The 24,719-nt window shown below is 42.6% G+C and overlaps 1 protein-coding gene across 1 annotated transcript in view; it reads right to left on the reverse strand.

The window, feature by feature from the left end:
- SLC22A15 (solute carrier family 22 member 15) overlaps positions 1 to 24,719 on the reverse strand; it is a 97,763-nt gene that overhangs the window by 43,043 nt on the left and 30,001 nt on the right. The window contains exons 3-4 of the mRNA XM_040230960.1: positions 4,833 to 4,965; positions 4,024 to 4,188 (exon numbers count right to left, since the gene is read on the reverse strand). Coding sequence (XP_040086894.1) covers positions 4,024 to 4,188; positions 4,833 to 4,965 — 298 coding nt within the window. The remainder of the gene's footprint in view (positions 1 to 4,023; positions 4,189 to 4,832; positions 4,966 to 24,719) is intronic.

The following is a 24,719-nucleotide window of genomic DNA, read 5'->3' on the forward strand; positions in this document are numbered from 1 at the left end:
GCAACCCATGGACTGTAGAGCCTGCCACGCTCCTCTGTCCATGGGATTCCTCCAATTAATCCCCTACTGTGAATCATTTAGGTTTTTCCCCTCAATTCCTTTCAGCTCTGAGCGTATCTGATGTTATAGGAGTATATAAAATCGTGCTGGAGAGCAACATGGATGGACCTAGAGTGTCACACTGACTGAAGTCAGACAGAGGAGAAATATCATATGACATCCCTTATATGTGGAATCTAAAAAGAAATGATACAAATGTACTTACTTACAGAACATAAAGAGACTCACAGACTTACAGAACAAATGTGTGACTGCTGTGGGGGAAGGGATAGTTAGGGAGTTTGGGATAGACAAGGACACACTGCTACACTTAACACAGAAAACCAACAAGGATGTACCCTATAGCATATGGAAAGCTGCTCAATGCTATGTAGCAGCCTGGATGGGAGGGGAGTTTGGGGGAGAACAGATACGTGCATATGTATGGCTGAGACTCTTCGCTGTTCTCTTGAAATTATCACAACATTGTTCATCAGCTATACCTCAAAACAAAATAGGAAGGTTTTGTTTTGATTTTTTAATTGTACTGGAGAGAACAGCCTGGAAAGAAAGGTCAAGGACAAAACTTCGGGAAAAGACTGCTCATGGGAGAGGGAAGGAGGAAACTCCTCACAAAAGAGTTTTAGGAGCAACAGAAACTTATTTCTGTCCTGGGTGCAGGTCAAGTGCACTGGCCTTCTGGGAACTCTCTCAAGCTCCTTCTGAATTTCACATTGAATTTGGCAACCATCTGGTACCACTGTTGCAGTTTTTTTCCCCTTTTTCCCTTTGCTATAGAAATTTTAATAGCCTTACTTTAACTCAGCCTCAAGGACAAGAACGGAACATGGAAGCACTTTAACAGAGATCTTTTCACTGGCTTCAGGCAACTGGAAAGGGAGCAAGAGACTGGGAGATCTTTCTTTTTGCTGAAGGTAGGCAACGGTACAGGAATCATCCTAGAGAACTTGGTAGGGTGGGGGAAGTATACATGTTTTGTAAGAAAGTGTCTTCTTCATGGAACAACTAGAGTCAAATGTGAATATTTTAATAGACGAATGTGCCAGGAAGATGAAAAACATGTACTCATGATGCTTTGTATGAGCAAGATTTTGGACTCAGGGAAACCAAAACCCCAGGAGAGGGTGCTTGTGTGTCTTCCCCTGGATAATATGAGTGGTCATGAATACCATCATCCCTCATTTCTGGCAAAGTCCCAGCAAGTCTGAACCCACTACTTGCAAAAACGACTTTAACAGTCTCAATGCAAACTGAAGACTCAAAGATGTTTTCTCACTGATCCTAACTTAGGACTTGGGCTAGGGGAAAAAAAAAAAAAAAAAAAAGCCCACCTCTAATGGCTTTTCTGAAAGCTAATATAGACAAAGTGAATTATGAAGCATGTTCTGTAAGAAGCAGGCAAGAAGCCTGTCCTGCGAGGATGGAGCTGGTGTCTCCTCCTCCCAGTCTAGCTCTAACTTGTTCAACCCTCTGTGTTGTTCAGTGTGGACAGCAGTTCAGTGGACATAATACAGCAGAGCTTATTTTGCCTCTGTCTTCCAATTCAATACATTAGCCTTTACTAACTCCGAAGACACGACCAGTGACAAAAAAGGGCCAAGCAACTAATATTCATATGACGTGACCCATGACAACACCCTCATGGCAGAAAGCAAAGAACTAAAGCACCGCTTGATGAAGGTGAAAGAGAAGAGTGGAAAAGCTGGCCTAAAACTAAACATTCAAAAAACTAAGATCATGGGATCCAGTCCCATCACTTCATGGCAGATAAATGGGGAAACAATGGAAACAGTGACAGCTTTTATTTTGGGGGCTCCAAAATCACTGAGGACAGTGACTGCAGCCAAGAAATTGAAAGATGCTTGCTTCTTGGAAGAAAGGCTATGACAAACCACACAGCACATTAAAAGGCAGAGACATTACTTTGCCAACAAAGGTCAATATAGTCAAAGCTATGAAGATTTTTCTAGTAGTCATGTATGGATGTGAGAGCTGGATCATAAAGAAGGCTGAGTGCTAAAGAACTGATGCTTTTGAACTGTGGTGTTGGAAAAGACTCTTGAGAGTCCCTTGGACTGCAAGGAGATCCAACCAGTCAGTCCTGAAGGAAATCCACCCTGATTATTAATTGGAAGGACTGATGGTGAAGCTGAAGCTCTAATACTTTGGCCACCTGATGTGAAGAGCCAACTCATTAGAAAAGATCCTGATACTGGGAAAGACTGAAGGCAGGAGGAGAAGGGGGCGACAGATGATGAGATGCTTGGATGGCATCACAGACTCAAGGGACATGAGTTTGAGCAAACTCTGGGAGATGGTGAAGGACAGGGAAGCGTGGCATGCTGCAGTCCATGGGATCACAAGAGTCGGACATGACTGAGTGACTGAACAACAATAAATGGAAGATACAAGAGGGGAATCCTCAGGGAAAAGTGGGATGACATGGGCCTGGCATCATCCAGGCCCTGACAGTATGAGCTGTGTGAAAACAGGCACATAACCTCTCCTTTTGTTCGGGGGAACACATTGACTGAGACCACCCACTCCGGCCAGGCACCAGTAACCATTTGCAGTATTTTATGACAGGAGGTCCTAGTAAGGAACATGGAGCTAACAAGCCACCACCAACCAAGACAGTTTGGGAAAGGTCAAAAGGAGACATCTTGTGTCGGACCACCTCCTAGAATTCTTCTCACTGGCATCCATCTGGCTAAGCAACACATGTGCCACCAGAAAGTACCCTGAGTCAGAACGACTGGCCAAAGACCACCCAGAAACTAATCCCATCACCATGACACCGAGACTGCAGGCCTCGTGGTAGCGCAGTTCTCCGGGTTCCCTTACGCTGCTGCTCTTCACCCGGGCGCCCTTCCCAGTAAAGTCTCTTGCTCTGTCAGCACGTGTGTCTCCTCCGACAATTCACTTCTGAGTGTTAGACAAGAGCCCATTCTCAGGTTCCAGAAGGGCTCCCTTTCCTGCAACATCTTCAGTGGTGAAGGGTCCTCATTTGTAAAATGAAGGTAGAAATTCTTAACTTGTAGGTTCTGGGAATATTAGAGGCATTGGCCAGATGCGGAGCTTGGTTCCCGGTACATAACAGATGCTCAGCAAATGGTAGCCGGCACTCTATCACCTACATGCTCATGCAGACTCATCTCTACAGTTGCACAATCAACTTGCTCCCATATTAGTACAAGAGCATCTATAGTGCTCAATAACATTTAAATGAATGGAAAGCAAAACAAAGTTCTCACTGCCAACCTATAGTCCACAAAGTAGAATCTTAGTGCAATCGCCCTCCCAAGACATGAAGTCAGGGATGCTTTTAAAATCATTGATAGTTCTCGAGAAGATAATGGGATGGTTAAAAGTAATACAGAACATGGCCTCCATCTGGAAACTTAAACATCACTAAAGAAATACTAGAAGAGTACTACCTGCTGATTTGAAGAGAACAGTAAAAAGGCCTATGAGACAAAGATTTAATAAAATACAATACCAAGGCACTGAGAACGGCGTTTCTAGTATTTCCTCTGCACTATTTTCCACTTTATGGTAAAAAAAGCAATTAACAAATACCTTCAGGCAATCTGAGTATAGGGACAATGTCACCATCTGTAGGCCCCAGGGGAGACTACCAATAGGGGAATAAAATAAAATGACTAATGACTCATTCAAGGCCACACAGAACTCAGGAAAGGAAATCTAGGGCTTTCCCTGGCAGTCTCATGATGAAGACTGTGCTTCCAAGGCAGGGAATGCAGGTTGGATCCCTGCTCAGGGAACTAAGAGCCCATATGGTAAAAAAAAAAAAAAAAAAAACGAAAGAAAGAAAGCAAATCTAGTATTTGGATAGAGCACCTCAAGTCTAGATGCATTTTTAGACATGAGGGCTAAGCTGGTTCCTGCACAGTTCTCTGGAGCCACTCCCCATCTCCAAGACGGCCTGGATTGAAGCAGTACCTGCGAGTGCCCAGTAGGCGGTGCCCACACATTCGTTCAGCAGGACAAAGGCCACTAGCGACATCCCTCCATTCATCATGCCCACCAGGAAGCGAGTTATTGCAAAGAACTCATATGAAGGGGAAAAGCCATTTGCAATAGCAAACAAGATGTCAAGAGCAAAACCTAGAAAGAGAAGAACAGTATGCAATAATCCAGAGGCAAAATGCACTTGATGAATGTAATATATGTGTTAATTTGTAAAGTTAAATCTTTGTGAATTTAAATTTTCTAAGCTATGGTTTGTTTGTTTTTAAATCAGTTTATCTTAAAGATTATCAAGAAAAACTGAAGTTTTCTTTGTTACAAGTTGATTTCTGTCCTCTTGTGCAGTTTTCAACTATTCCCAATAACACTAAAAATTGAAAATTCCTAGTTCGTACTCATCTTGTCCAGTGAACTATGCTGAGTCCTGTGGAGCTCATCTGAAATGAATCAACACACAAGATATAAGGAAATGGATATAAGGAAATGGATCTAGCAAACCTCCTTGATCTTTGTTCTCCTTAGAAACATGGCATGAATTAGAATCCACGGATTGCAGAAGGCACCACTAGGAAATGCTTATAATGCAAATACCTGGCTTTCCTCAGGTATGCTTTAAAATGCTTGGCCAGAAGCACTTGACCTCTCACTAGTGAAATAAAAATCAGTTCTGGGTCCACACAGCAATTCCCTGAGAAACTTAAGAAAATGGTCTCCTTACTATTTCTCTGGGAGCCTTAGGAAAATAACTTCTCTTACTCAGTTCATGAACACTAACAGATTACCTGTGAGATAGACTTTCTTCCTTCCAAAGCGATCAGAGAGTTGACCGAAAGTGATAACTCCCACAAACACTCCACTGAAGAAAAAAGAGCTTGCTGCACTCACTTTGTAAGATCTGTTGGCAATTAAAAACCACTAGAGGAAGAAAAAAGCAAAGGGGAGACATTTAAGTCACAGAAAAGATGGATGGATGGAGTTAGCTATTTAAAAAAAGCAAATGTACAACAAAAACTTGTATACTAGAATTTCTCCACTGCATTACCACTGTTAACCAGAATTCAACAGAACATCCATCCAGGACAACACCCAAGGAGATTCTGTATTCAGAAACCCCAGAACTTGTTATTGTAATGTGCTCCCACAGTATTCTATAAACATCCTGTGACAGCACTGAACACAGTACAGTATGTAATAGCTAATTACTTACCCATCTGTTGACTATGTCCTTCACTCCAAGTCCCTGCATTTCTAGACAGGAAGAGCTGTATGCCATTAGTGTCTGTTTTTCTGACACCTAACATACTATATGACATATATGAGGCCAAAAATGAACGGTCCTTTTCTCCAATAAATTAATGGGCTTTAAATCCCTTGAGTATTTTCCTTGAAAAATTATATATACAATAACAATATGATTGGGCTTCCCAGGTGGCTCAGTGCTAAAGAATCCTGCAATGCAGAAGACTTGAGTTTGATCCCTAGGTCAGAAAGATTCCCCAGAGGAGGAACTCTAGTTTTCTTACCTGGGAAACCCCATGGGCAGAGGAGACGGGCGGAGTCCACAGGGTCGCAAAAAGTTGGACATGACTTCGCAATTAAATAAAAACAAACCATATGATACAGTGATTCCACTTCTGAGTATATATACACAAGAACTGAAAGCAGGGATTCAGAAAGGTATGTGTGTGCTAAGGTTCATAGCAGCATTAGTTACAACACCCAAAAGGTAGAATGAACCCTAATGTCCATTCACAGATGAACAGATAAACAAAATGTGATATATACATCCAATGGAATATTATACAGCCTTAAAAACAACATGGATAAACTCTGACTCTATGCTTAGAGAAACAGACAAAAAGAAAAAATATTGTGTGATTACATTTATGAGTGTGACACTGCAGTTTATAATAAGAAATATATATTTGGTTTTCAACCATTGTTCCTGTAACATAGCTCTTGAAGCCCTTGTAATTTCCTATGTAAGAATTACAGGGGTATCTTTTTTTAAAAAAACTTTTTATATGATATTGGGGTAGAGCCAGTTAACAAGGCTGTGTGAATTTCAAGTGAACAGAGAAGGGACTCAGTCACACATGTACACGTACCTATCCTCCCCTCCCATCCAGGCTGTCACGTAACACTGAGCAGAGTTCCACATGCTGTACAGTAGGCTCCTGTTGGTTGCCCATTTTAAATATAGCAGTGTGTGCATGTCCATTCCAAACTCCCTAACTTTCCCCTCAGGGGGTATATTTTTTCTGTAAGATTTATTTTTCCAGTTCCTGAAAAAGCTTCAGAGCAATACAGCTAAAACAGGTGTCTTATTATTTATAACAAGTCCCTCTCAATCACACTGAGCTTATTATGTTAATGAGGTGACTTTTGGAAAGCCTCATAGATGGGGGCTGGTTGTCAGGGGAGCCAACCATGTAAAGAGGGTTGGAACTTTCAGCCCCTCCCTCCAGGCCTCTGAGCAGGGAAGAGCAATTGGACGTTGAATCAACTGCCAATGGCCAAAGGCTTAATCAATCATGCCTTCATAATGAAGCTGCCAAAAAATCCAAAAAGATGTGGTTTGGAGAGCTTCCAGGTCACTGAACTTGTGCTGGTACTGGGAGGGCAGTTGAGCTCTGAGGGCGTGGAAGCTCTGTTCTCTTCCATCCATCTACACCTTGCCCTGTGCACCTCTGTGACCTGGCTGTTCTAGAGTTACAGCTTTTTATAATAAATCAGTAATCTAGTAAATAAAATGTTTGAGTTCTGGGATATTCCCTAGCAAATTAATCCAACCAAAGGAGGAGGTCAGAGGACCCTTCGATTTACAATCAGCTTATCAGAAGCACAGGAAACAGGCTGAACTTGTGACTGGTGTCTGAAGGGGGCAGTGAGGCAGTCCTGTGGGATGGAACCCTGACCTGTGGGACCTGATGTTAACTCAGGTAGATGGTATCAGACCTGAACCAAACTGTAGGACACCCTGCTGGTACGGCAGAACAGCCTCAGGTGGGAGCCCCACCCTGCCCCCTAACTCCCACCCACACGAATCTGTCGGCAAAAGCGTCTGAAGGGAAGTAGCTGCCAGTAGAGGACACACTGGAGGAGTGTTTTTCCTTCACCTGGACTAATCAAATCCCCAGAGGCAAAGCAGCACACTGGTTACCAGGGGCTGGGAGGGTGAGGAGTTACCTGTTCGGGATAATGATACAGTTGTTGAGGTGGACGGTGGTGCTGTTTGCACACGGCTGTGCATGTATTTAATGTCCCTGTGCTGTACACTTTAAAATGACACACTTTATGCTATCTATGTTTTACCACAATAAAAAATAACCCCTGGAGTACTGTGTGTGTTGGTTGTCCAGTCATGTCTGACTCTTCGTAACCTATAGACTGTAGCCCCCCAGGCTCCTCTGTCCATGGGATTTCCCAGAAAAGAATACTGGAGTGGGTTGCCATTTCCTTCTCCAAGGGATCCTTCCAACCCAGGAATTGAACCTGGGTCTCCTGCATTGCAGGCAGATTCTTTACCATTAGGGAAACTTATAAGCTCAAAGAGAAAGTAATCACCTTCTACTTAAAATGCCATTATCTTTAGACCTAGCTAGTGACGTCCACTCCAGTACTCTTGCCTGGAAAATCCCATGGACGGAGGAGCTTGGTGGGCTGCAGTCCATGGGGTCATGAAGAGTCAGACACGACTGAGTGACTTCACTTTCACTTTTCACTTTCATGCATTGGAGAAGAAAATGGCAACCCACTCCAGTGTTCTTGCCTGGAGAATCCCAGGGACTGGGGAGCCTGGTGGGCTGCCGTCTATGGGGTTGCACAGAGTCAGACACGACTGAAGTGACTTAGCAGCAGCAGCAGCAGCAGCAGTGACGTGTTACAGTGACCTTTGCTTACAGAGATGAAAGCCAACCGGTGTCTCAGATGTGACCTCAGAGAACCAAGAGACTGCTCATCTCTCCCCTCCACAGCCCCTTTCCTGGGCTCAGCAAAGACAAATTTAAGAAAGCCCCTTCTTGAAAACTCACATGGAGACACCCCTTACTTGTCCCTTTTCTATCCATCAAACCACTCCTGTCCCATGCTTTGACAACCAGTCGTTATAGCCCAAAGCATATCTAACTTCTCTCCTTCTCTTGTATTTCCTGCAAGACCAGATGGATAAAGATCTTGACAAGACATCTTTAGGCAACAACAACACACACAAACATTTAGGCACTGGAAAATAAACAAGGATGAAGCCCCTCACTAATGCTGTGCTTTACTACTTCTGAGTTCTTCTGTCCTTCACATGCAGTTCTTAACAAGATTAATTAACTATTTTCCTAGCCCTTCATGGATTAGAAAAAATAGTCTAGGGTGCTACTTCCCCTAAAAATAGTAATCAGGTAGCTACTGCTCTCGGTGGCAGTCGTAATTTAAATGAGAGAGTGATGGAAGCTCTATGACCAAAAACTGAACTATACTCCAGGTTTTTTCATCCCAGTATTTAACAAGTTTTTGATTAGTTTCTACTAAAGGTTAATAAAACTATTCTAAACACCAGGAATACAGATGCAAATGGGCTAGACTTGGTCCCTGCCCTCATGGAGTGTAAGTTCTAGTAGAGGGAGACATTAAACAAGTAAACATATAGGGACAGGCTGGAAGAAAATCTCTTTAAGGTATCCAGGAAGGCTTCTCTGGGGAGGGACATTTGTGACCAGGATGATGAGGAAGTGATCAACACTGAAAAGCTGTTTGGGGAACATGAGGATAAGTGCAATGGCCATAAGGTCCTTGAAGACATGTCAGAGTGCCTTTTGCAGGGTGGGATGTAATGAGACCAGAGAGCTGGGCAGGCACCAGGCCATGCAGGCCCTTGAGTCACAGTAAAGAGCTGGGATTTTAGTCCAGTGCAGAGGGAAGACCTTGCATTCCTGGACTTACGTTTCTAAAGCTCAGCATTCACACTTAAAGAATGCAATACAACGGGGAAAGTGGGAGCAGGGAACCTCCTACAATAGTCCAGGAGATGATGTGGGCTTGGATGAAAGCAAGAGTGATGGAATTACATGAATCATATGAATGTGGGAGGGATCTTGAAGGCAGAACTAGCAGGACTTGTTGATGAATGAGATGTGGAGCGGGGAGGAGAGAAAGGGAGAGTGAGGGATTTAACCCAGGTTTTTAGCTTTAGCCACTCAGTAGATGGTGGTGACAGGTTTTAAATTTTTATTTTTTTTATATTGAGGATACATATTTTTTTAATTGGAGGACAACTGCTTCACAATGCTGGGTTAGTTTCTATTGTGCCACAGTGTGAATCAGCTATAAGTATACACATACCCCCTCTCTCTTGAGCCCCCCTCCACTCCCAGCCCACGCTTCTCGGTCGTCACGGAGCTTCCCACTAGCTGTCTGTTGCGCACATGGCAGCAGATACACGTCAATGCCACCCTCTCGGTTCGCCCCACCTTCTCCTTCCCCGACTGTGTCCACAAGTCCGTTCTCTACGTCTGCGTCTCTTTTCCTGTCCTGTAAATAGGTTCATCAGTACCATGTATATGTGTTAATATACAATAGTTGTTTTTCTCTGACCTACTTCACTCTGTATAACAGACTCTAGGTTCATCCACATCACTATTAAATGACCCAATTCATTTCTTTTATGGCTGAGTAATATTCCATTGTATATATGTGGTGGTGACATTTTGAGGTAGAGGAAGCTGCAAAAGGGTTATCAGGTACATAGTAGGAAAGTAAGAGTTCTGTTTAGACACATTTTGAGCATGAGATGGAGACTGAGATGCCTATAAAAACATTCATACTGAAATGCTCATCAAGCATTTGCATGTGTCTTGAGCTCAAGGGAGAGAAACTGAGAGCTTATGAAAACAGAGATGAAGGAGGCGGCTCAGGACAGGAGCCCAGTACACTTCCACATTTGGTGGCTGAGTAGAAGGGAACTACCACAGAAAACTCACTACTAGTAGGGGGTCAATGGAGAAGGCAATGGCAGCCCACTCCAGTACTCTTGCCTGGAGAATTCCAGGCACGGGGGGAGCCTGGTGGGCTGCCATCTATGGTGTCGCACAGAGTCGGCAGCAGCAGTGGGGGGCAGAGAGAGCAAGAAACAGAGGGGAGGGTGGTGTCATAATCGCTACAAGAAGAGATGTGACTGAAGGAGGAAGGGGGTAATCAAGTATATCCAATGTTGCTTTAGAGGTCAAGTTAAGATGAGGACAGAGGTGTGCAGTTATATTTGGAAACAAAATGGACACTTAAAAAACAGCAATTTCAGTAGAGTGCTAAGGGCACCTGGGTTGGAGAGGGTTGAAGAACTGGACGAGCTTAAGGAACTGCAGGCAGCAGATGTACACAGAATGGGTTCCATGAGTTTTGCTGTGAAGCAGAGTAAGGAAACAGGACAGAATTTGGACAGGGAGGTGGGGGTCAGAGATAACTGGTGTATTTTTTGACATGTGTGCGCATTAATGAGAGACAGTAGAGAAGATATCCTTGTAGGAGAAAAGTACTTGGAAAAGCAAGAAGGAAGGGGCTTGAAGGTACAAAGTAGAGAGGGTATGCTCAGTCACGTCTGACTCTTTGTGACCCCATGGACTACAGCCCACTAGGCTCCTCTGTCCGTGGGATTCTCCAGGCATGAATACTGGAGTGGGTTGCCATGCCCTCCTCCAGGGATCATCCAGACCCAGGGATGGAACCCACATCTCTTCATGTCTCCTGCACTGGCAAGCAGGTTCTTTACCACTGGCGCCACCTTCAGGAGAAACAAACCTGGAAAAGCAAGAAGAAAGGGTCTTGAATGCACAAAGTAGAGAAGGGAGCCTTTCACAGATGTGAGGAACTTCCAATGCAAAAGGGAGGAAGACAGAACGTGGATTCAGAAGCAGGCAGTAAAGGGACCTTGCTGGATTGCTTCAGTTCTTTTTCACTGAAATATCAAGTGAGGTTGACGGTTGAAGGGAGTGTGAGCGGAGGGGGAGCTTAAAGTTTAAGGAGGAAGAAGACAGGCCCTTCTCAGAAGGGGACATGACCCATTCAAAGGAAATGTCACAGGGCACGGTGAATGCACATTTGAGTTCTGTTCTTATTCACTGTGTGCAGAGAAGGCGGGGAGGAGTCAAGGGGTTTCCCAGAAGTATTACACAGGGAATGAGGCACCAGGAAGTTGTGGGGATTTGCAAAGGAATGTTTACTATAATAATAAAATCTATGCTGAGAAAAGGAAGACATAGGGGGATGATGGGTGGTGAAATAATGTCCCACCTTCAGGAAATCCCCTACTTCTTTAACTCCTCTGTACTCTCCATTCTTGCTCTTACTGAACTTTGATTGTCCACAGAGGAAATTCACTCACTGAACCAGGTCCTTCTCAACTGGAGGCTACTTTTCCTTTTTACCCAAGGACCTGAGAACCTGAGATGCGAGCAGATAACCAAATTCCAAAGTTATCAGCTTGTCTGAAGACCACATCATTAGACTGTGTAGTTTTCTGGGGCAGAGAATCTAGCCTGTTTTGAAACAGCCACTCTTCCTTTCTTTCATAGGAAGAGAATGCTTAGCTGGGCATATGGCTCCCCAGAAGGAGGGCTAAATTTCCCAATCTCCCTGATAATCAGGATGGCCACACTATCAAATTCTGCACAATGAACATAATTGGAAGCATCACGTAGCTGTGTCCAGGAAATGGTCTCAAGAGATGGCTGATCTGTCCTCTGTCCCTTCTTTATTTCTACTAATCTACTTAGAATGTCTATTTGAAAGCTAGATCTCTAAAAACAAAAGTAGAGTTACCATATTATCCCACAATCCCACTTGTGGGTATATATCTGGAAAAAACCATAATTTGAAAAGACACGTGTACCCCAGTGTTCACTGCAGCACTATTTACAATAACCAAGACATGGAAGCAACCTAAATGTCCACTGACAGATGAATAGATAAAGGAGATGTGTTATATAAATACAATGGAGTATTACTCAACCATAAAAAAGAATGAAATAATGTCATTTCCAGCAACATGGATGGACCCAGAGATATCATACCAAGTGAAGTAAGTCAAACAGAGAAAGACAAATGCCATATGATATCACTTATTTGTGGAATCAGAAAAAAAAAGATACAAATGAACTTATTTACAAAACAGAAATAGATCCACATACATAGAAAACAAACTTATGGTTACCAAAGGGGAAGAAGAAAGCGTTAGTCTCTCAATTGTATACAACTCTTTGAGACTCCATGGATTATAGCCCACCAGGCTCCTCTGTCCATGGGATTTTCCAGGCAAAAATACTGGAGTAGGTTACCATGCCCTTTTCCAAGGGATCTTTCTGACCCAGGGATAAAACGTGGGTCTCCCACATTGCAGGAAGATTCTTTACTGTTTGAGCTGCCAGGGAAGGGGGAGGGATAAATTAGGAAGATGGGATTAACATATATACACTACTATATATAAAACAGATAACCAACAAGGACCCACTGTATAACACAGGGAATGCTACTCAATATTTTGTTATAACTATAAGGGAAAATAATCTAAAAAAGATCTTCCCTACCCGGAGAGCAAACCCATGTCTCTTATGCCTCCTACACTGGCAGGGCGTTCTTTACCACTAGCACCACCTAGAAAGCCCATATATATATGTGTATATATAAAACTGAATCACTGTGCAGTATTCCTGAAACTAACACAACAGTATAAATCAACTATAATTTTAAAAAATTAAAAATAAAAAAGGTAATGTGTGTATGCAAAAAAGATGGAAAAGAAATGAAAGCTGGCACTCTACCTGAGTCCATGATGAAGAGGGTTGCATGTTTGTGATGGTGAAGTCAAAAGCTGAACCCCTGACAACACTGTGGTAGAGCCCAAGCACTGCATGGTTTTAAGTTCTCCAGATGATTCTCACAGGCAATCGGGTTAAGAATCCCCTAACCCCCTCATCTGGACCATGTCATCCTCAACAACAGCATCACCTCTAAAATCCTGATTAAGCACATTCCAGTCTCAGACCACCATTCCCCAGACTTCCACCCACTTCCTCCAGTGACCCTACTTCAAACATTCTTCAGCCTCTTCAAGACCTCAGGTTAGCCAAATAGTTTAGGAAGCATGGCCTGAGTGATCAAAAAAAATTAAGTGATGTTAAGAAACTTTGATTTAAGGATCTGTAAGGAATGAGTAAATACATTTTAAAGCTTCACATAAAATGATTACAAGTTTTGGAATTTGAAGGAGAAATTCTGTTTTGTGAAAAATTAATTTATTTTGGATGTATGGATAGTTCTGTGGTAGAATTCTCAACTTACAAGGAATGCACAGGGGGACAATTTTCAGGTTGAAAAATGAATCAAATATTAAATATTAGGTTGGTTGATTACAGAAGAAAGGGCTGCATTTGTCACAGGGCTAATATCCCTTCTCTTACAATGGCCAATAAAAAACAAGTGCAGTCAGGTCTTGTTAACACCCTGGAGTTCAAACACGTGCTTTTATGTCTTTCATACGCTCGGTGTTTGTTTTGGTGCTTTCATGCCTTTAAAATCTGGCCTGCAAGTTTAGCTTTGATTATCCTGAACTTCAATTCTGCTGGTCTGTTTATATGGCCAAGAGGTTCAGACTTGTGTTGATCAGTTTTACATTTAATCAATAAGGAGAGACCAACATGGCTGCCAACCACATTTGCAGAACTTCTCAAACTCATCAAAAAGGCTGTAATACTAACCTTCCAGCCACTGGACAGCTATCAGATTGGATGGCAGTTTTAGGAAGACAAGGCCCAAGGGATGTTTCACCAGCAAATTTCAAATTCTATTCTCAGGCTGCTAGTTCTAAGTGTCAAAGTAATTTCTAGTAATTTTTCTGCAGGTTAACACCAGCTAGACTAACGCATCTTCCTACATCTCTGGAAAACAGTTAGGAACCGACAGAAAAATTGAAAAGCACTGCCAGATTTTTAAAAAGCAAATTAGAGACTGTGACAACTGGAACCTGGGAGACCCCACTGACAAATCTAGGTGAACTAGGGATGGCTGACTCAGGAATGCCAAGTCAAGCGCTTAGGACAACTTGTAAACTTGTGCAGTTTTCCACATTCCCTGTCCCCTGAACTTACACAACTTTGGTTTGAATGTTTTGTCCTGTTTGCAATATTAAAAACTTTCCAAATATAGTTTACATGCTTATCACATAGCTAGTTAAGTCGCTCAGTCGTGTCCAACTCTTTGCGACCCCATGGACTGTAGCCCACCAGGTTCCTCAATCCATGGGATTCTCCAGGCAAGAATACTGGAGGGGGTTGCCATTTCCTTCTCCAGGGGATCTTCCCAACCCAGGGATCGAACCCAGGTCTCCTGTATTAGAGGCAGACGCTTTAATCTCTGAGCCACCAGGGCCTACTATATAATCTAAAGAGTTTTATTTTGTCAAAGCGCAGACAAAATACACTGGGAGAGTGATCCCCACAGTATTTGAGAAAATTTATCAGGAGATGACCTATTTTTACAGTTTTATTTATTTGTTTATTTAGTTTTGGCTGTGCTGGGTCTCTGTTGCTGTGCAGTCTTTCTCTAGCTGTAGAGAGTGGGGGCACTTTTTAAGTTGTGATGCTTGGGTTTCTCATTGAGCTGGCTTCTCTTGTTGCGGAGCACAGGCTCTGGCATGCTCAGGCTTCAGTAGCTGCAGCAGTGGGCCCAGCATTTTCGGCTCCTGGGCTCTAGAGCACAGGCTCAGTAGTTGCGGCACACAGGCTTAGCTGCTCTATGGCATGCAGGATCCTCCCAGATCAGGGATTGAACCCGTGTTTCCTACACTGGCAGGTGGATTCTTTACCACTGACCAAAGAGGTCACCCACCAAGTTAGACTAAATTACTAGGTTATTTTCTTGCCCTTTGGTCAATACTTAGTACCAAGGCAAAACCCAAACCAAGGTATCAGAAATTAAATTATAAAAATCCTAAATATGATGACTGTGACATTCTTGAAAAATGTGTTCTTTATGAGGCTTTAAATTTTAAAAATCATAAATTTATAAGTCACTCAAACCCTTAATTGGCTAGAGATTATGTGATGACTCTCCTCTCATTTTTAATGACAAGCCAAATTCTAAAGCTACAGAATATTCCATTCTATACTAATTCATTTCAGATTGAAAAATCACTTGCAAATTGAAAAAGCAGGAAATCTACTTTTCTTTTATCATACAGAAAAGGAAGAATGTAAAATTAAGATATTTTCAGTTCATCAGTTTGACCTATTTTTATTTCATAACCAACATCTGTATTTCTGTTCATATGCTTACCACAATCACTATATTGTGTTCTTAAGTTAATAATACTGTGTTCTTAAGTTAATAACACTGTATTTTCAAAAAGGATTTAAGGGGCCTGGCATTAACAGCACTGGTACAATCATTCACTCATCTAAAGAAAGCAGATCTGAGAGAAAATTGGGCACAACTGGGAATAGGCACCAATAGCAGGTGCCTTGAAAGGAACAAAAATATGGTAAATATGGGTTTGAGTACAGGGCCACGTGGCATGCAAGGCCTTCCAGCTCTCAAAGAGGGTAAAAAGGCAGGCAAAGAGACGTGAAGAGTTGAGACAGTAACCACTGACTGGGCATTAAGGAAGCATCTGGGAGGTCTTTTGTTTAATATTAGGATTCCTACTAATTAGAGACTGAGAATGGCACCTTTCAAAAAGGGATAAAGTATTAGTGTATGTCAAGAAAAGCTGAACTATTATTTACATACAGAATGGATAAACAGCGAGGCCCTATTGTATACGGCACGGGGAACTATATTCAATATCCTGTGAAAAACCATAATAGAAAAGAATATAAAGGGGAATATGCACATTCTCCTTCATTTTGAATCACTTTGCTGTACAGCTGAAATTAACACAACTTTGTAAATCAACTATACTTCAAGAAAATACTTTTTTTTTAATTGCGTTAGCTGCAATTTAAAGAATGGAAGAGTGACAGTAAGCATGGGTATGGAAAGACCTGTCAAGGTCACTGCAGTGGTCCAGGCCAGTCTGGACAAGGTGGAGACCTCAGAGAAGAGACCAGATTCAAGCTGGAAATGCTTAGGCTGACTCATCCATGAACAAGTATTATCTGATACCATTAGCACGGATGAGATCAACCTCAAATTGAATGGAACTAGAGATAAGTTTTAAAGGTGGTAACAAAATATGTTTTAAGAAATTCCCTTGAAATCATCAAACCTTATGCCTTAAGGGACCATCACAAATCAAATCAATCATTTTTTTTTTGACGTGGCAGAAATATAATTTGAAAAAATAAATTATTGCTTTAAAATGGATTACATGCTTACATAATCCTAAAAACAAAATTAATATCTGAGTAATAAAAATATATATCAAAGCTATGGCACAGACATACAGATCAATGGAACAGAATGACAGCCCAAAAATAAATCCACATGTATATGGTCAGGTAATTTACAAAAAAGGAACCAAGAATGTTTGATGGGGAAAAGACAGTCTCTTCCATAAATGATGTTGAGAAAACCAGATACAAAAGAATGAAACTGGACCTCTATCTTACAACATATACAAAGATTTTTTAAAAAAATCAAAACAGATTAAAGACTTGAACATAAGACCTGAAACCATAGAACTCTTAGAATAAAACAGCATTAATAAGCTCCTGGACATTGATCTTGGTGATAATTTTTTGGATTTGACACCAAAAGCAAAAGTAACCAAAGTAAAAATAAACAAGTTGGACTATATCAAACCAAAAAACTTCTGCATAGCAAAGGAAACAATCAAGAAAATTAAAAGCAACGTACTGGACAGGAGAAATTATTTGCAAAGCATATATCTGATAAAGGGTTAATATCCAGAATATATAAATAACTCATACAATCTAATAGCAAAACCCCAAACAATCCAATCAAAAACTGGGCAGACAATCTGCCAAATTTCCAAAGAAGACAGATAGATAGATGGCCAATAGGTATATTAAAAGGTGCTCAGCATCACTAATCATCAGAGAAATGCAAATCAAAGCCACAATGAGCTGTCATTTCATACCTGTTGGAATGGCTGTTATCAAACGGACAAGAAACAAGTGTTGGTGAGGATGTGAAGAAAAGGGAACGCTTATGCACTGCTGGTGGGAATGTAAACTGGTACAGTCACTGCGGAGAACAATATGGTGGTTCTCCAAAAAATTAAAATCAGAACTACTATATGACCCAGTAATTTTACTTCTAAGTATTTTTCTGAAGAAAATGAAAACACTAACTAGAAATCCCATGGACAGAGGAGCCTGGCAGGCTACAGTCCATGGGGTCACAAGAGTCAGACACGACTTAGTGACTAAACCACCACCAACTAGAAATGACAGAGGTACCCCCATATTCACTGTAGCATAGGCACCCCCCATATTCACTGTGGCATTATTTATAACAGCTAAGGTATGGAAACAACCTAATATTCATCAATAGATGAACAGATAAAGAAAATCTGAGATATATATATATATGTATATGTGTGTGTGTGTGTGTGTGTGTGTGTGAATATCATTTAGTTACAAGAAAGAAGGAAATTCTGCTATTTGCAACAACATGGATGGGACCTGAAGATGTTATGCTAAGTGAAGTAAGTCAGACAGAGAAAGACAGACAAATACTGTATGATCTCAGTTATATGAAGACTCTAAAACAGAAAAAAAGCTCATAGATATAGAGATCAAATTAGTGATTGCAGAGAGGGCAGAGGAGGGGGGTACAAAATGGGTGAAGGGAGTCAAAAAGCTCAAACTTCCAGTTCTAAAATAGGTAAGTCATGGGACTGTAATATACAGCATGATGTCTATAGTTAATGCTAGACAGCATATTTGAAAGTTGCTGTGAATAGATCTTAAAAATTCTCATCACAAGAAACAAACTTTTTTATATTTATATATGGTAAGGGATGCAAGCTAGACTTACTGTGGTTGTCTTTTCACAATATTATTGCACAAATACTGAATCATTACATTGTACACTTGAAACTACTATAATGTTGAAGGTCAATTATACCTCAATTTAAAAAAGATGTATCAAATGGGGGTATGCTGTTTACAACTGGATAATGAGTAACCGTCCAATTTTTATATAATATTCCCTTCTAATCTCAAATAACCACCTTTCAAAATAGGTATTTGCTATTTCCATTTTATAGATGACCCAACTGCAGCTCAGACAATCTTATTAGAGAAGGCAGTGGATTATGGTCCTAATGCCAAGATATCTGCCTCAAAATCTTCCTTGAGCATTATATGCTCAAATTACTTACAAGTTTTAGAATTCTGGAGCTAACTAGTGATAAAATGGTGTATTTGAGCATGTTAAATGACAAGCACAGAGATTACAACATGCTGGGTGAAGGCTATTTTTTAGCATGTGTTCCATTCAGGAAACTATGGAAAAAATGAACTGATCATTAGAAGGAATACTAGAAATAAGCAGGTCATTGTGGCTTAGGGTAACAGCACCAGGAGTTGGCAGAAAGGAGAGGGAAATGGTAGAAAAGGAAGATGGCATGTCAAATTTGGAGTGGAGGTTCTGTGGCCTGGCTACTTGGGAAATGATAGGAAGGCTGGGGGTGAGGAGACAGGAATAATTCATTTTAAAATCAACTTCCAAGTTGGTTTTGTTTATTCATTTTTTAAGAGTAGATTTAGCTGGTTCTATAGTGCATGTTTTAAATACAGATACCTAATAAAATTTCTAACTTTTAACTGAACTTTTATCCTTTACACACTGTCTGACATCCTGGCATAGCCACAGGGATACAAACAAACCATCCCCAGGTTGCTTTCTTGTCTTCCCTCCTCGGAATAGTGCTGTGCTCCCTTAACCTTCCTCACTGGCCTAGAATGCGATTATAAGAGATGTTTCTTAAATTGGTTACACATATTAGGAAGACTTTAGAGCAAGAAGGATCTTTAGACTCACAACCAGCCTCTCCTCTGAGACTTCTCATTGGCTGTCAATGACCTGAGCTGCCCCTTTCTCCCCACTAATGTATGGTGACATTTCATTGAACAAGGGTTGAGAAACGTGCTGTAACCACAGACCACTCTAATGGAAGGGGCGGTGCATGGTAAACAAAAGCCCTTTCTCCTAAGCTTTCTGGAGCGTGGGTCATATACCTCCCCAAGGAGGCTGTGACCTTCCGGTCCTCCTTGTTTTGGCCATCGGTGGATGAATGACTCTGCATTAGCCACACATGAATAATGTAGGACCGAGCCTTGCAGGTGCCCAGGGAGGGCACAGCTCCCCAAAGGAAAACAAACATTACTCACTCCACTGTTGCCGAGAAGCCTGCCACCTTAGAGAAACTGACTACCCTTAGAACGGGCTGTGCCCCTGCCTCGTATACCCACCCCCAACCCCACCTGGTCCCCTGGTGGACTCCTATTCATCTTTCCTCCTCTCCTGGGAAGTCCTGCCTGACTTGTAGGAGCAAGGCTGACCACTCTAGCTCTTCTGCCATCTCCTTCCTATTTTTGCTTCTGTTCCATAGGGTCACAAAGAGTCAAGACATGACTGAAGCAACTTAGCATGTGATGGATGTATGGTGAGTTACTGGTTTACTTGTCTCTCCCCTATGATGCTGTGAGTCTCCTAAGTGCACAGTTATATCCCAAGTGCTTAACTGACAGTACCAGCACAAATTAACTATCTGATGAATTATCTGTATAATAGGAGTTCGTATACACTATCTCATGAAATGTTATAGTCTTATAGGCATCTTCATATACACTGTCTCAAAGTCATGACTTCAAGCATCAAGTTCTAAGTTGATGGACAGGTGGGGAACCACCTAGCTTGTCATCGTTTACTTGGAGCCACTGAATGAATGGCTTTCTTGTATGAGAAAAGATGTGGGGTATGAGAGAGATTTGGGATTTGAGGGGTTTTCTTTTCTGCTAGCACCAATCTGACACATGGAACATTCTGGTTTCAGCTTAGCCTTACATCATTGAGAAAGAAAGCTAAGGAGAAATGTAAGTATGACAGTGTACTGGAAACCTGGCTGAAAGAGCTGTCAAGGCAAAATCTGCCACTGAAACATCTACTTCCCAATACCCAAGTGACTGAAGCAGTACGGCCCTGAACGCCCTTTCCCTGGTCCACAGATACCCCTCTGAGAGAAGCACAAGGATCACAAAGCCATTAGAACAGTGCCGTATATAATAAACAGAACATCAACGAGCCCACAAGCCAGGCAGGGGCCTCAGCAGGACAGAGAGAGGCACTCAAGCCCCCCCACCTGGCTGCTGTGTCCCTTTCAAAAGGCACACTCACTCACTAGCCTAGAGGAGATCACTAGTCCAATGTAGCTTTCCCCAGAAAGGAAAATGAACCCATGGCTTCTTGGGGACACAGCCTGCCTGACCATAAAGAAAAACTAAGCCTAAAGCAGCTTCCACAGGCTGACTGGGTGGCCAAACAAGACTGGGCATGTGTTACTGATCACCCCCTGGGCACAAGCTCCTGGCACCCAAAGTCCTGCTTTGGTGAAACCAAATCAGACATCATATTAAAAAGCAGAGTCATCACTTTGCTGACAAAGGTCCGTACAGTCAAAGCTATGTTTTTTCCAGTAGTCACGTATGGATGTGAGAGCTGAACCATAATGAAGAGCACTGAGGAATTGATGCTTTCAAACTGTGGTACTGGAGAAGACTCTTGAGAGTCCCTTGGACTGCAAGGAGATCAAACCAGTCCATTCTAAAGGGAATCATCCCTGAATATTCATTGGAAGGACTGATGCTGAAGCTGAAACTCCAATACTTCGGCCACCTGATGTGAAGAGCTGACTCATTGGAAAAGACTAATGTTGGGAAAGACTGAAGGCAGGAGGAGAAGGGGCCACAGGATGAGATGGTTGGATGGCATTGCTGACTCAATGGACATGAGTGTGAGCAAACTCTGGGAGATAGTGAAGGACAGGGAAGCCTGGTGTGGTGCAGTCCATGGGGTCGCAAAGAGTTGGACACAACCTAGCAACTGAACAACAACAAAGAAGTCAGATTACCAGCACCACAGCCCCACCCGGACTGGCCCCTTATCAGTATTCCCAGGCTGTGGGGCTGAATCAGACAGTGGCTTTCCCTGCATCATTGCATATAGCACATCCCCCAGGGCTCAGCACAACTGGTGTGCCGGGTACCGTGCTGAGAAAAATTCTGAACCTTTCTAGTAACAATTCCAACCAAACTTCAGCCCTCTGCTGCCCTGTATATCCCACAAAAATATAATATTTACAGCTGTGTACACAGGAAAATCTCCCTTCAGTAGAAAGTCAGGTCCTCAGGGGCCTCCTGTGATTAGGGAGTGCTTGGACAGGGTAGTTCAGGAACAGTTTCATGGTGATTAACTAACTTGCTTCATTTCAATGTAGTTGTCACTCTGAATTACCACTTAATGGGTGAAGTGTGTAGCCGATAACAATCAGTAGTACAGGCGTAAGGAAGCAAGACATTAAAAAAAAATTAGCCCCTAAAGCAATTATTGCAGTGAATTTTTCCAATAGTTTTAACACTCTGTCTTTTGACCCCAGGGTATGGCTCGGGGAAAATATATTAATCTCCAGATAATAATCAGTCAATTTCAGTTCTTCAATATCTACAATGATATTAAAGATTCCAACCTTACTCTTTTTGGTGGCAAACATTAATTAAGCATGATAATTGTGTGTCTCCGTGATATTTGGTGCTTTCTGAATGAGTCAGAGCTCGGGGAATAATTTGAATACAGCAGACAGCAATTTGCTACATAAATTCACCCCAATGGCTATTAGCTCATTTTAAAGTAGTCAAGACTCCTAGATTAGAGGTTTTTTTTTTTTTTGCATTAATACCAAGTTAATCACATCTACATAACCTTTTATTCACCCTTCCTCAAAATCCTCCATGAATAACTTCTGCAAAGACTGACCTGAATGTAATAAGGGTAGGAGTCTTCAAGTGCATGTTTTTAAAACAATCTCCCTAAACTCGAGTTCTGCAGACTTTACCTTGGTATTTATTTTCAAGTATTTTATATGAGAAGACAAAAAGACTTTATGCTTGCTTTTTTACATTTTTATTTGCTTATTTATTTGGCTGAGCTATAGGTATCAGTTGAGGCACACAGGACATTTGATCTTTGTTGCAGCATGCAGGATCTTTAGTTGTGGCATGTGGGGTCTAGTTTCCTGACCAGGGATTGAACCGCGGGGGACCGCGTTGGAAGCCCAGAGTCTTAGCTACTGGACTTAGCCACCAGAGAAGTACCTCTATTTGCTTTTTAAACTCTCATTTTATACCAAATAATTTCAATATGTACTATATATTGTCTACAAACACAGATTGTATACCAAGGATATTTACCAACTAACTGGCAAGGTTTGGGTGCTTCTTTTAATATTATCACTTTGGAGTTTGGGAAGAATAACTGAAAAACTAGAGTAGTAATCAAAACTAAAGTAATGCTAAAGAGGGAAACTAAGATCCCACATGCCAAGCAGCAGTCAAGAAAAAAAAAGTGATTTTAAGCCTTTATGTAGAGTGCTTGGCTGGGGTTGCACTCTACCACTGTAACTGTGGATGAACCTCAGAGTGAGTGCAGAGAACAGCAGTTTCTAAAGGATACTGGCTGAAGAGTGGCCGCCACCGCCATCCCTCCTGGCACCGCTGGCCCCTGATCATCATCTCATCATTCTGCCCCTGCTGCTGTTGCTCCGCTAACTCTTGCCATGCTGGTAGAGGAAGCAAGAACACTGGCCGCCACCCATACTACCTGCTCCTGTTCCAAAACTTGGAACACCTTCCAGCTAGGGCTCCGGAGCCCAAGGCAGAAGTGGAGCATGTGAACCCACATGGAACTCACACACTCTGAGTGCTGGAGATGAGGGTGCACGGGGGGCACTTTCTTTGGACCTTGAAACAAATGACTTCAGGGAAAATAGGAGATTCTGCACTAAAAATATACAGCAGACATGCCTCATCTTAGTACTATGTGGACACATGCAAAGAGATGGGGTGACTCTATGAACACCAGGGCAGGAGGCGCTGAGTTCTGAGCATGCAGGTGAACGGCGGAGCGGCACGAGAGTTGCTCATTTTATTTGATTCTTCGTGATTTTTTGGTTAGATCAGGACACCTGTAAGTTTATTGGGGCTTGACAATTATGAAAGCTGAGTGGAATCATTACTACTTCTGTAGTACTTGTGTGAATTTGTTTGTGTGGGACCACTCGCCAGGCTCCTCATGAACTAGATACAAATATCCTGATAGCCACATCACTTCAGAGAAAACCAGACCGTGGCAGATTCCTAAGTGGGCTGACTCCCTGCCTCTGTCACACGCCACTGGAGAAAGACCACAGAAATTGGTGGCCACACACCTCCATTCACCACTGCGACGCTAAGTCATCCTGCTACTCTGAACCTGTGCACTCTTATATTTTTAATTTGCCAGCCACAATACAAACATTACAATTGTTTGCTCTCTCCCCTAGAATTTACTCTGTCAGAGGCAATTTCAAGTGGGCGACTGGCAGCTGGGGGAGATGAGACTCGAGTCTGCTTTCAGTCCCACCTGTGTGCACCATGTGCTATCACCCAGGGCCCCCTGCTCTCTCAACGCCCCGCACACCCACACTCCCACCCCTCCTCCCAGACACAGCCAAGCTCTCGCCCTGCTCACCACTGCCTGTGGCACTGGCAGGGCTGGCTGGCAGCGGCAGAGCGTTGGGCCCTGGACTCTGCTCCTCTTTAATGCAACAGCACAGCACCCAGCTCTTTTCAATATTGAAATGTCAACTGAGATGCCATTCAAAAATGAAAGCCTTCTGTTTTGTAAGGGGAAAAAAAGGAGTCTGGAGATCACTGGTACAATGGGAAGAATATAGGCTGGCTCACTGAGTCCCCAGATCAGTGGCTTATTAAACAGGGCTAATTTTAAAAATTGTCTTCATGTCAGTTGTTGAATCCACAGGGTGGGGCTGTTGGCAGGAGTAAAGAAGCAGCACACAGGGAAAGCTCCTGGGAGAGAGCCTCTCACACGATACGGCCCTGGAAGGTAGTCAGGGTTATCTGCCTCTTGACTCCCCTCTACCTACTAAGCCTTGTAAGACGCGTCATCTCACCCACAAACTCCCTGCAAAGTATGAACAGTCTTGCTGCAGCTGAGGAGCCTGTGGGGACAGTGGACTTCTGTCTCACTGTGCAGCCAGAGATGCCACCTGTGCTCCATCACCAGGGCAGGCAGGCCACAGCCACCCTCGAAAGCATCACAAACTCACATAGGCTGGGAGCATAGGTTGAGCATCTGAGATGCTCTCAGAGAATTCATCCTAAACCATGACCCCACCGTCTCCATGGAACATCCCCTGGGAATCACATGGAGAGGTATATTGGTACCAACAAGCTATGCAGCTGGCTAGATCTCCTGCCTACCCCCCAACCCCCATAGTTCTGGAACACCAGGTGGAGGCTGAAGGTCATTTCCTGCCCAGGGGATGTTTGTGCCTTGAGACACATTTCTGAGGTAGAGAACCGTTCTGACCTTCTATCGGCTTGGCAACAGCATGGGAACAAATATATGCTTCTATGCCATGGGGGAAAGTACTGTGTATCTAT

The sequence above is a fragment of the Oryx dammah genome, unplaced genomic scaffold (genome assembly GCF_014754425.2).
Source record: "Oryx dammah isolate SB20612 unplaced genomic scaffold, SCBI_Odam_1.1 HiC_scaffold_28, whole genome shotgun sequence".
In the NCBI taxonomy this organism is placed as follows: domain Eukaryota; kingdom Metazoa; phylum Chordata; class Mammalia; order Artiodactyla; family Bovidae; genus Oryx; species Oryx dammah.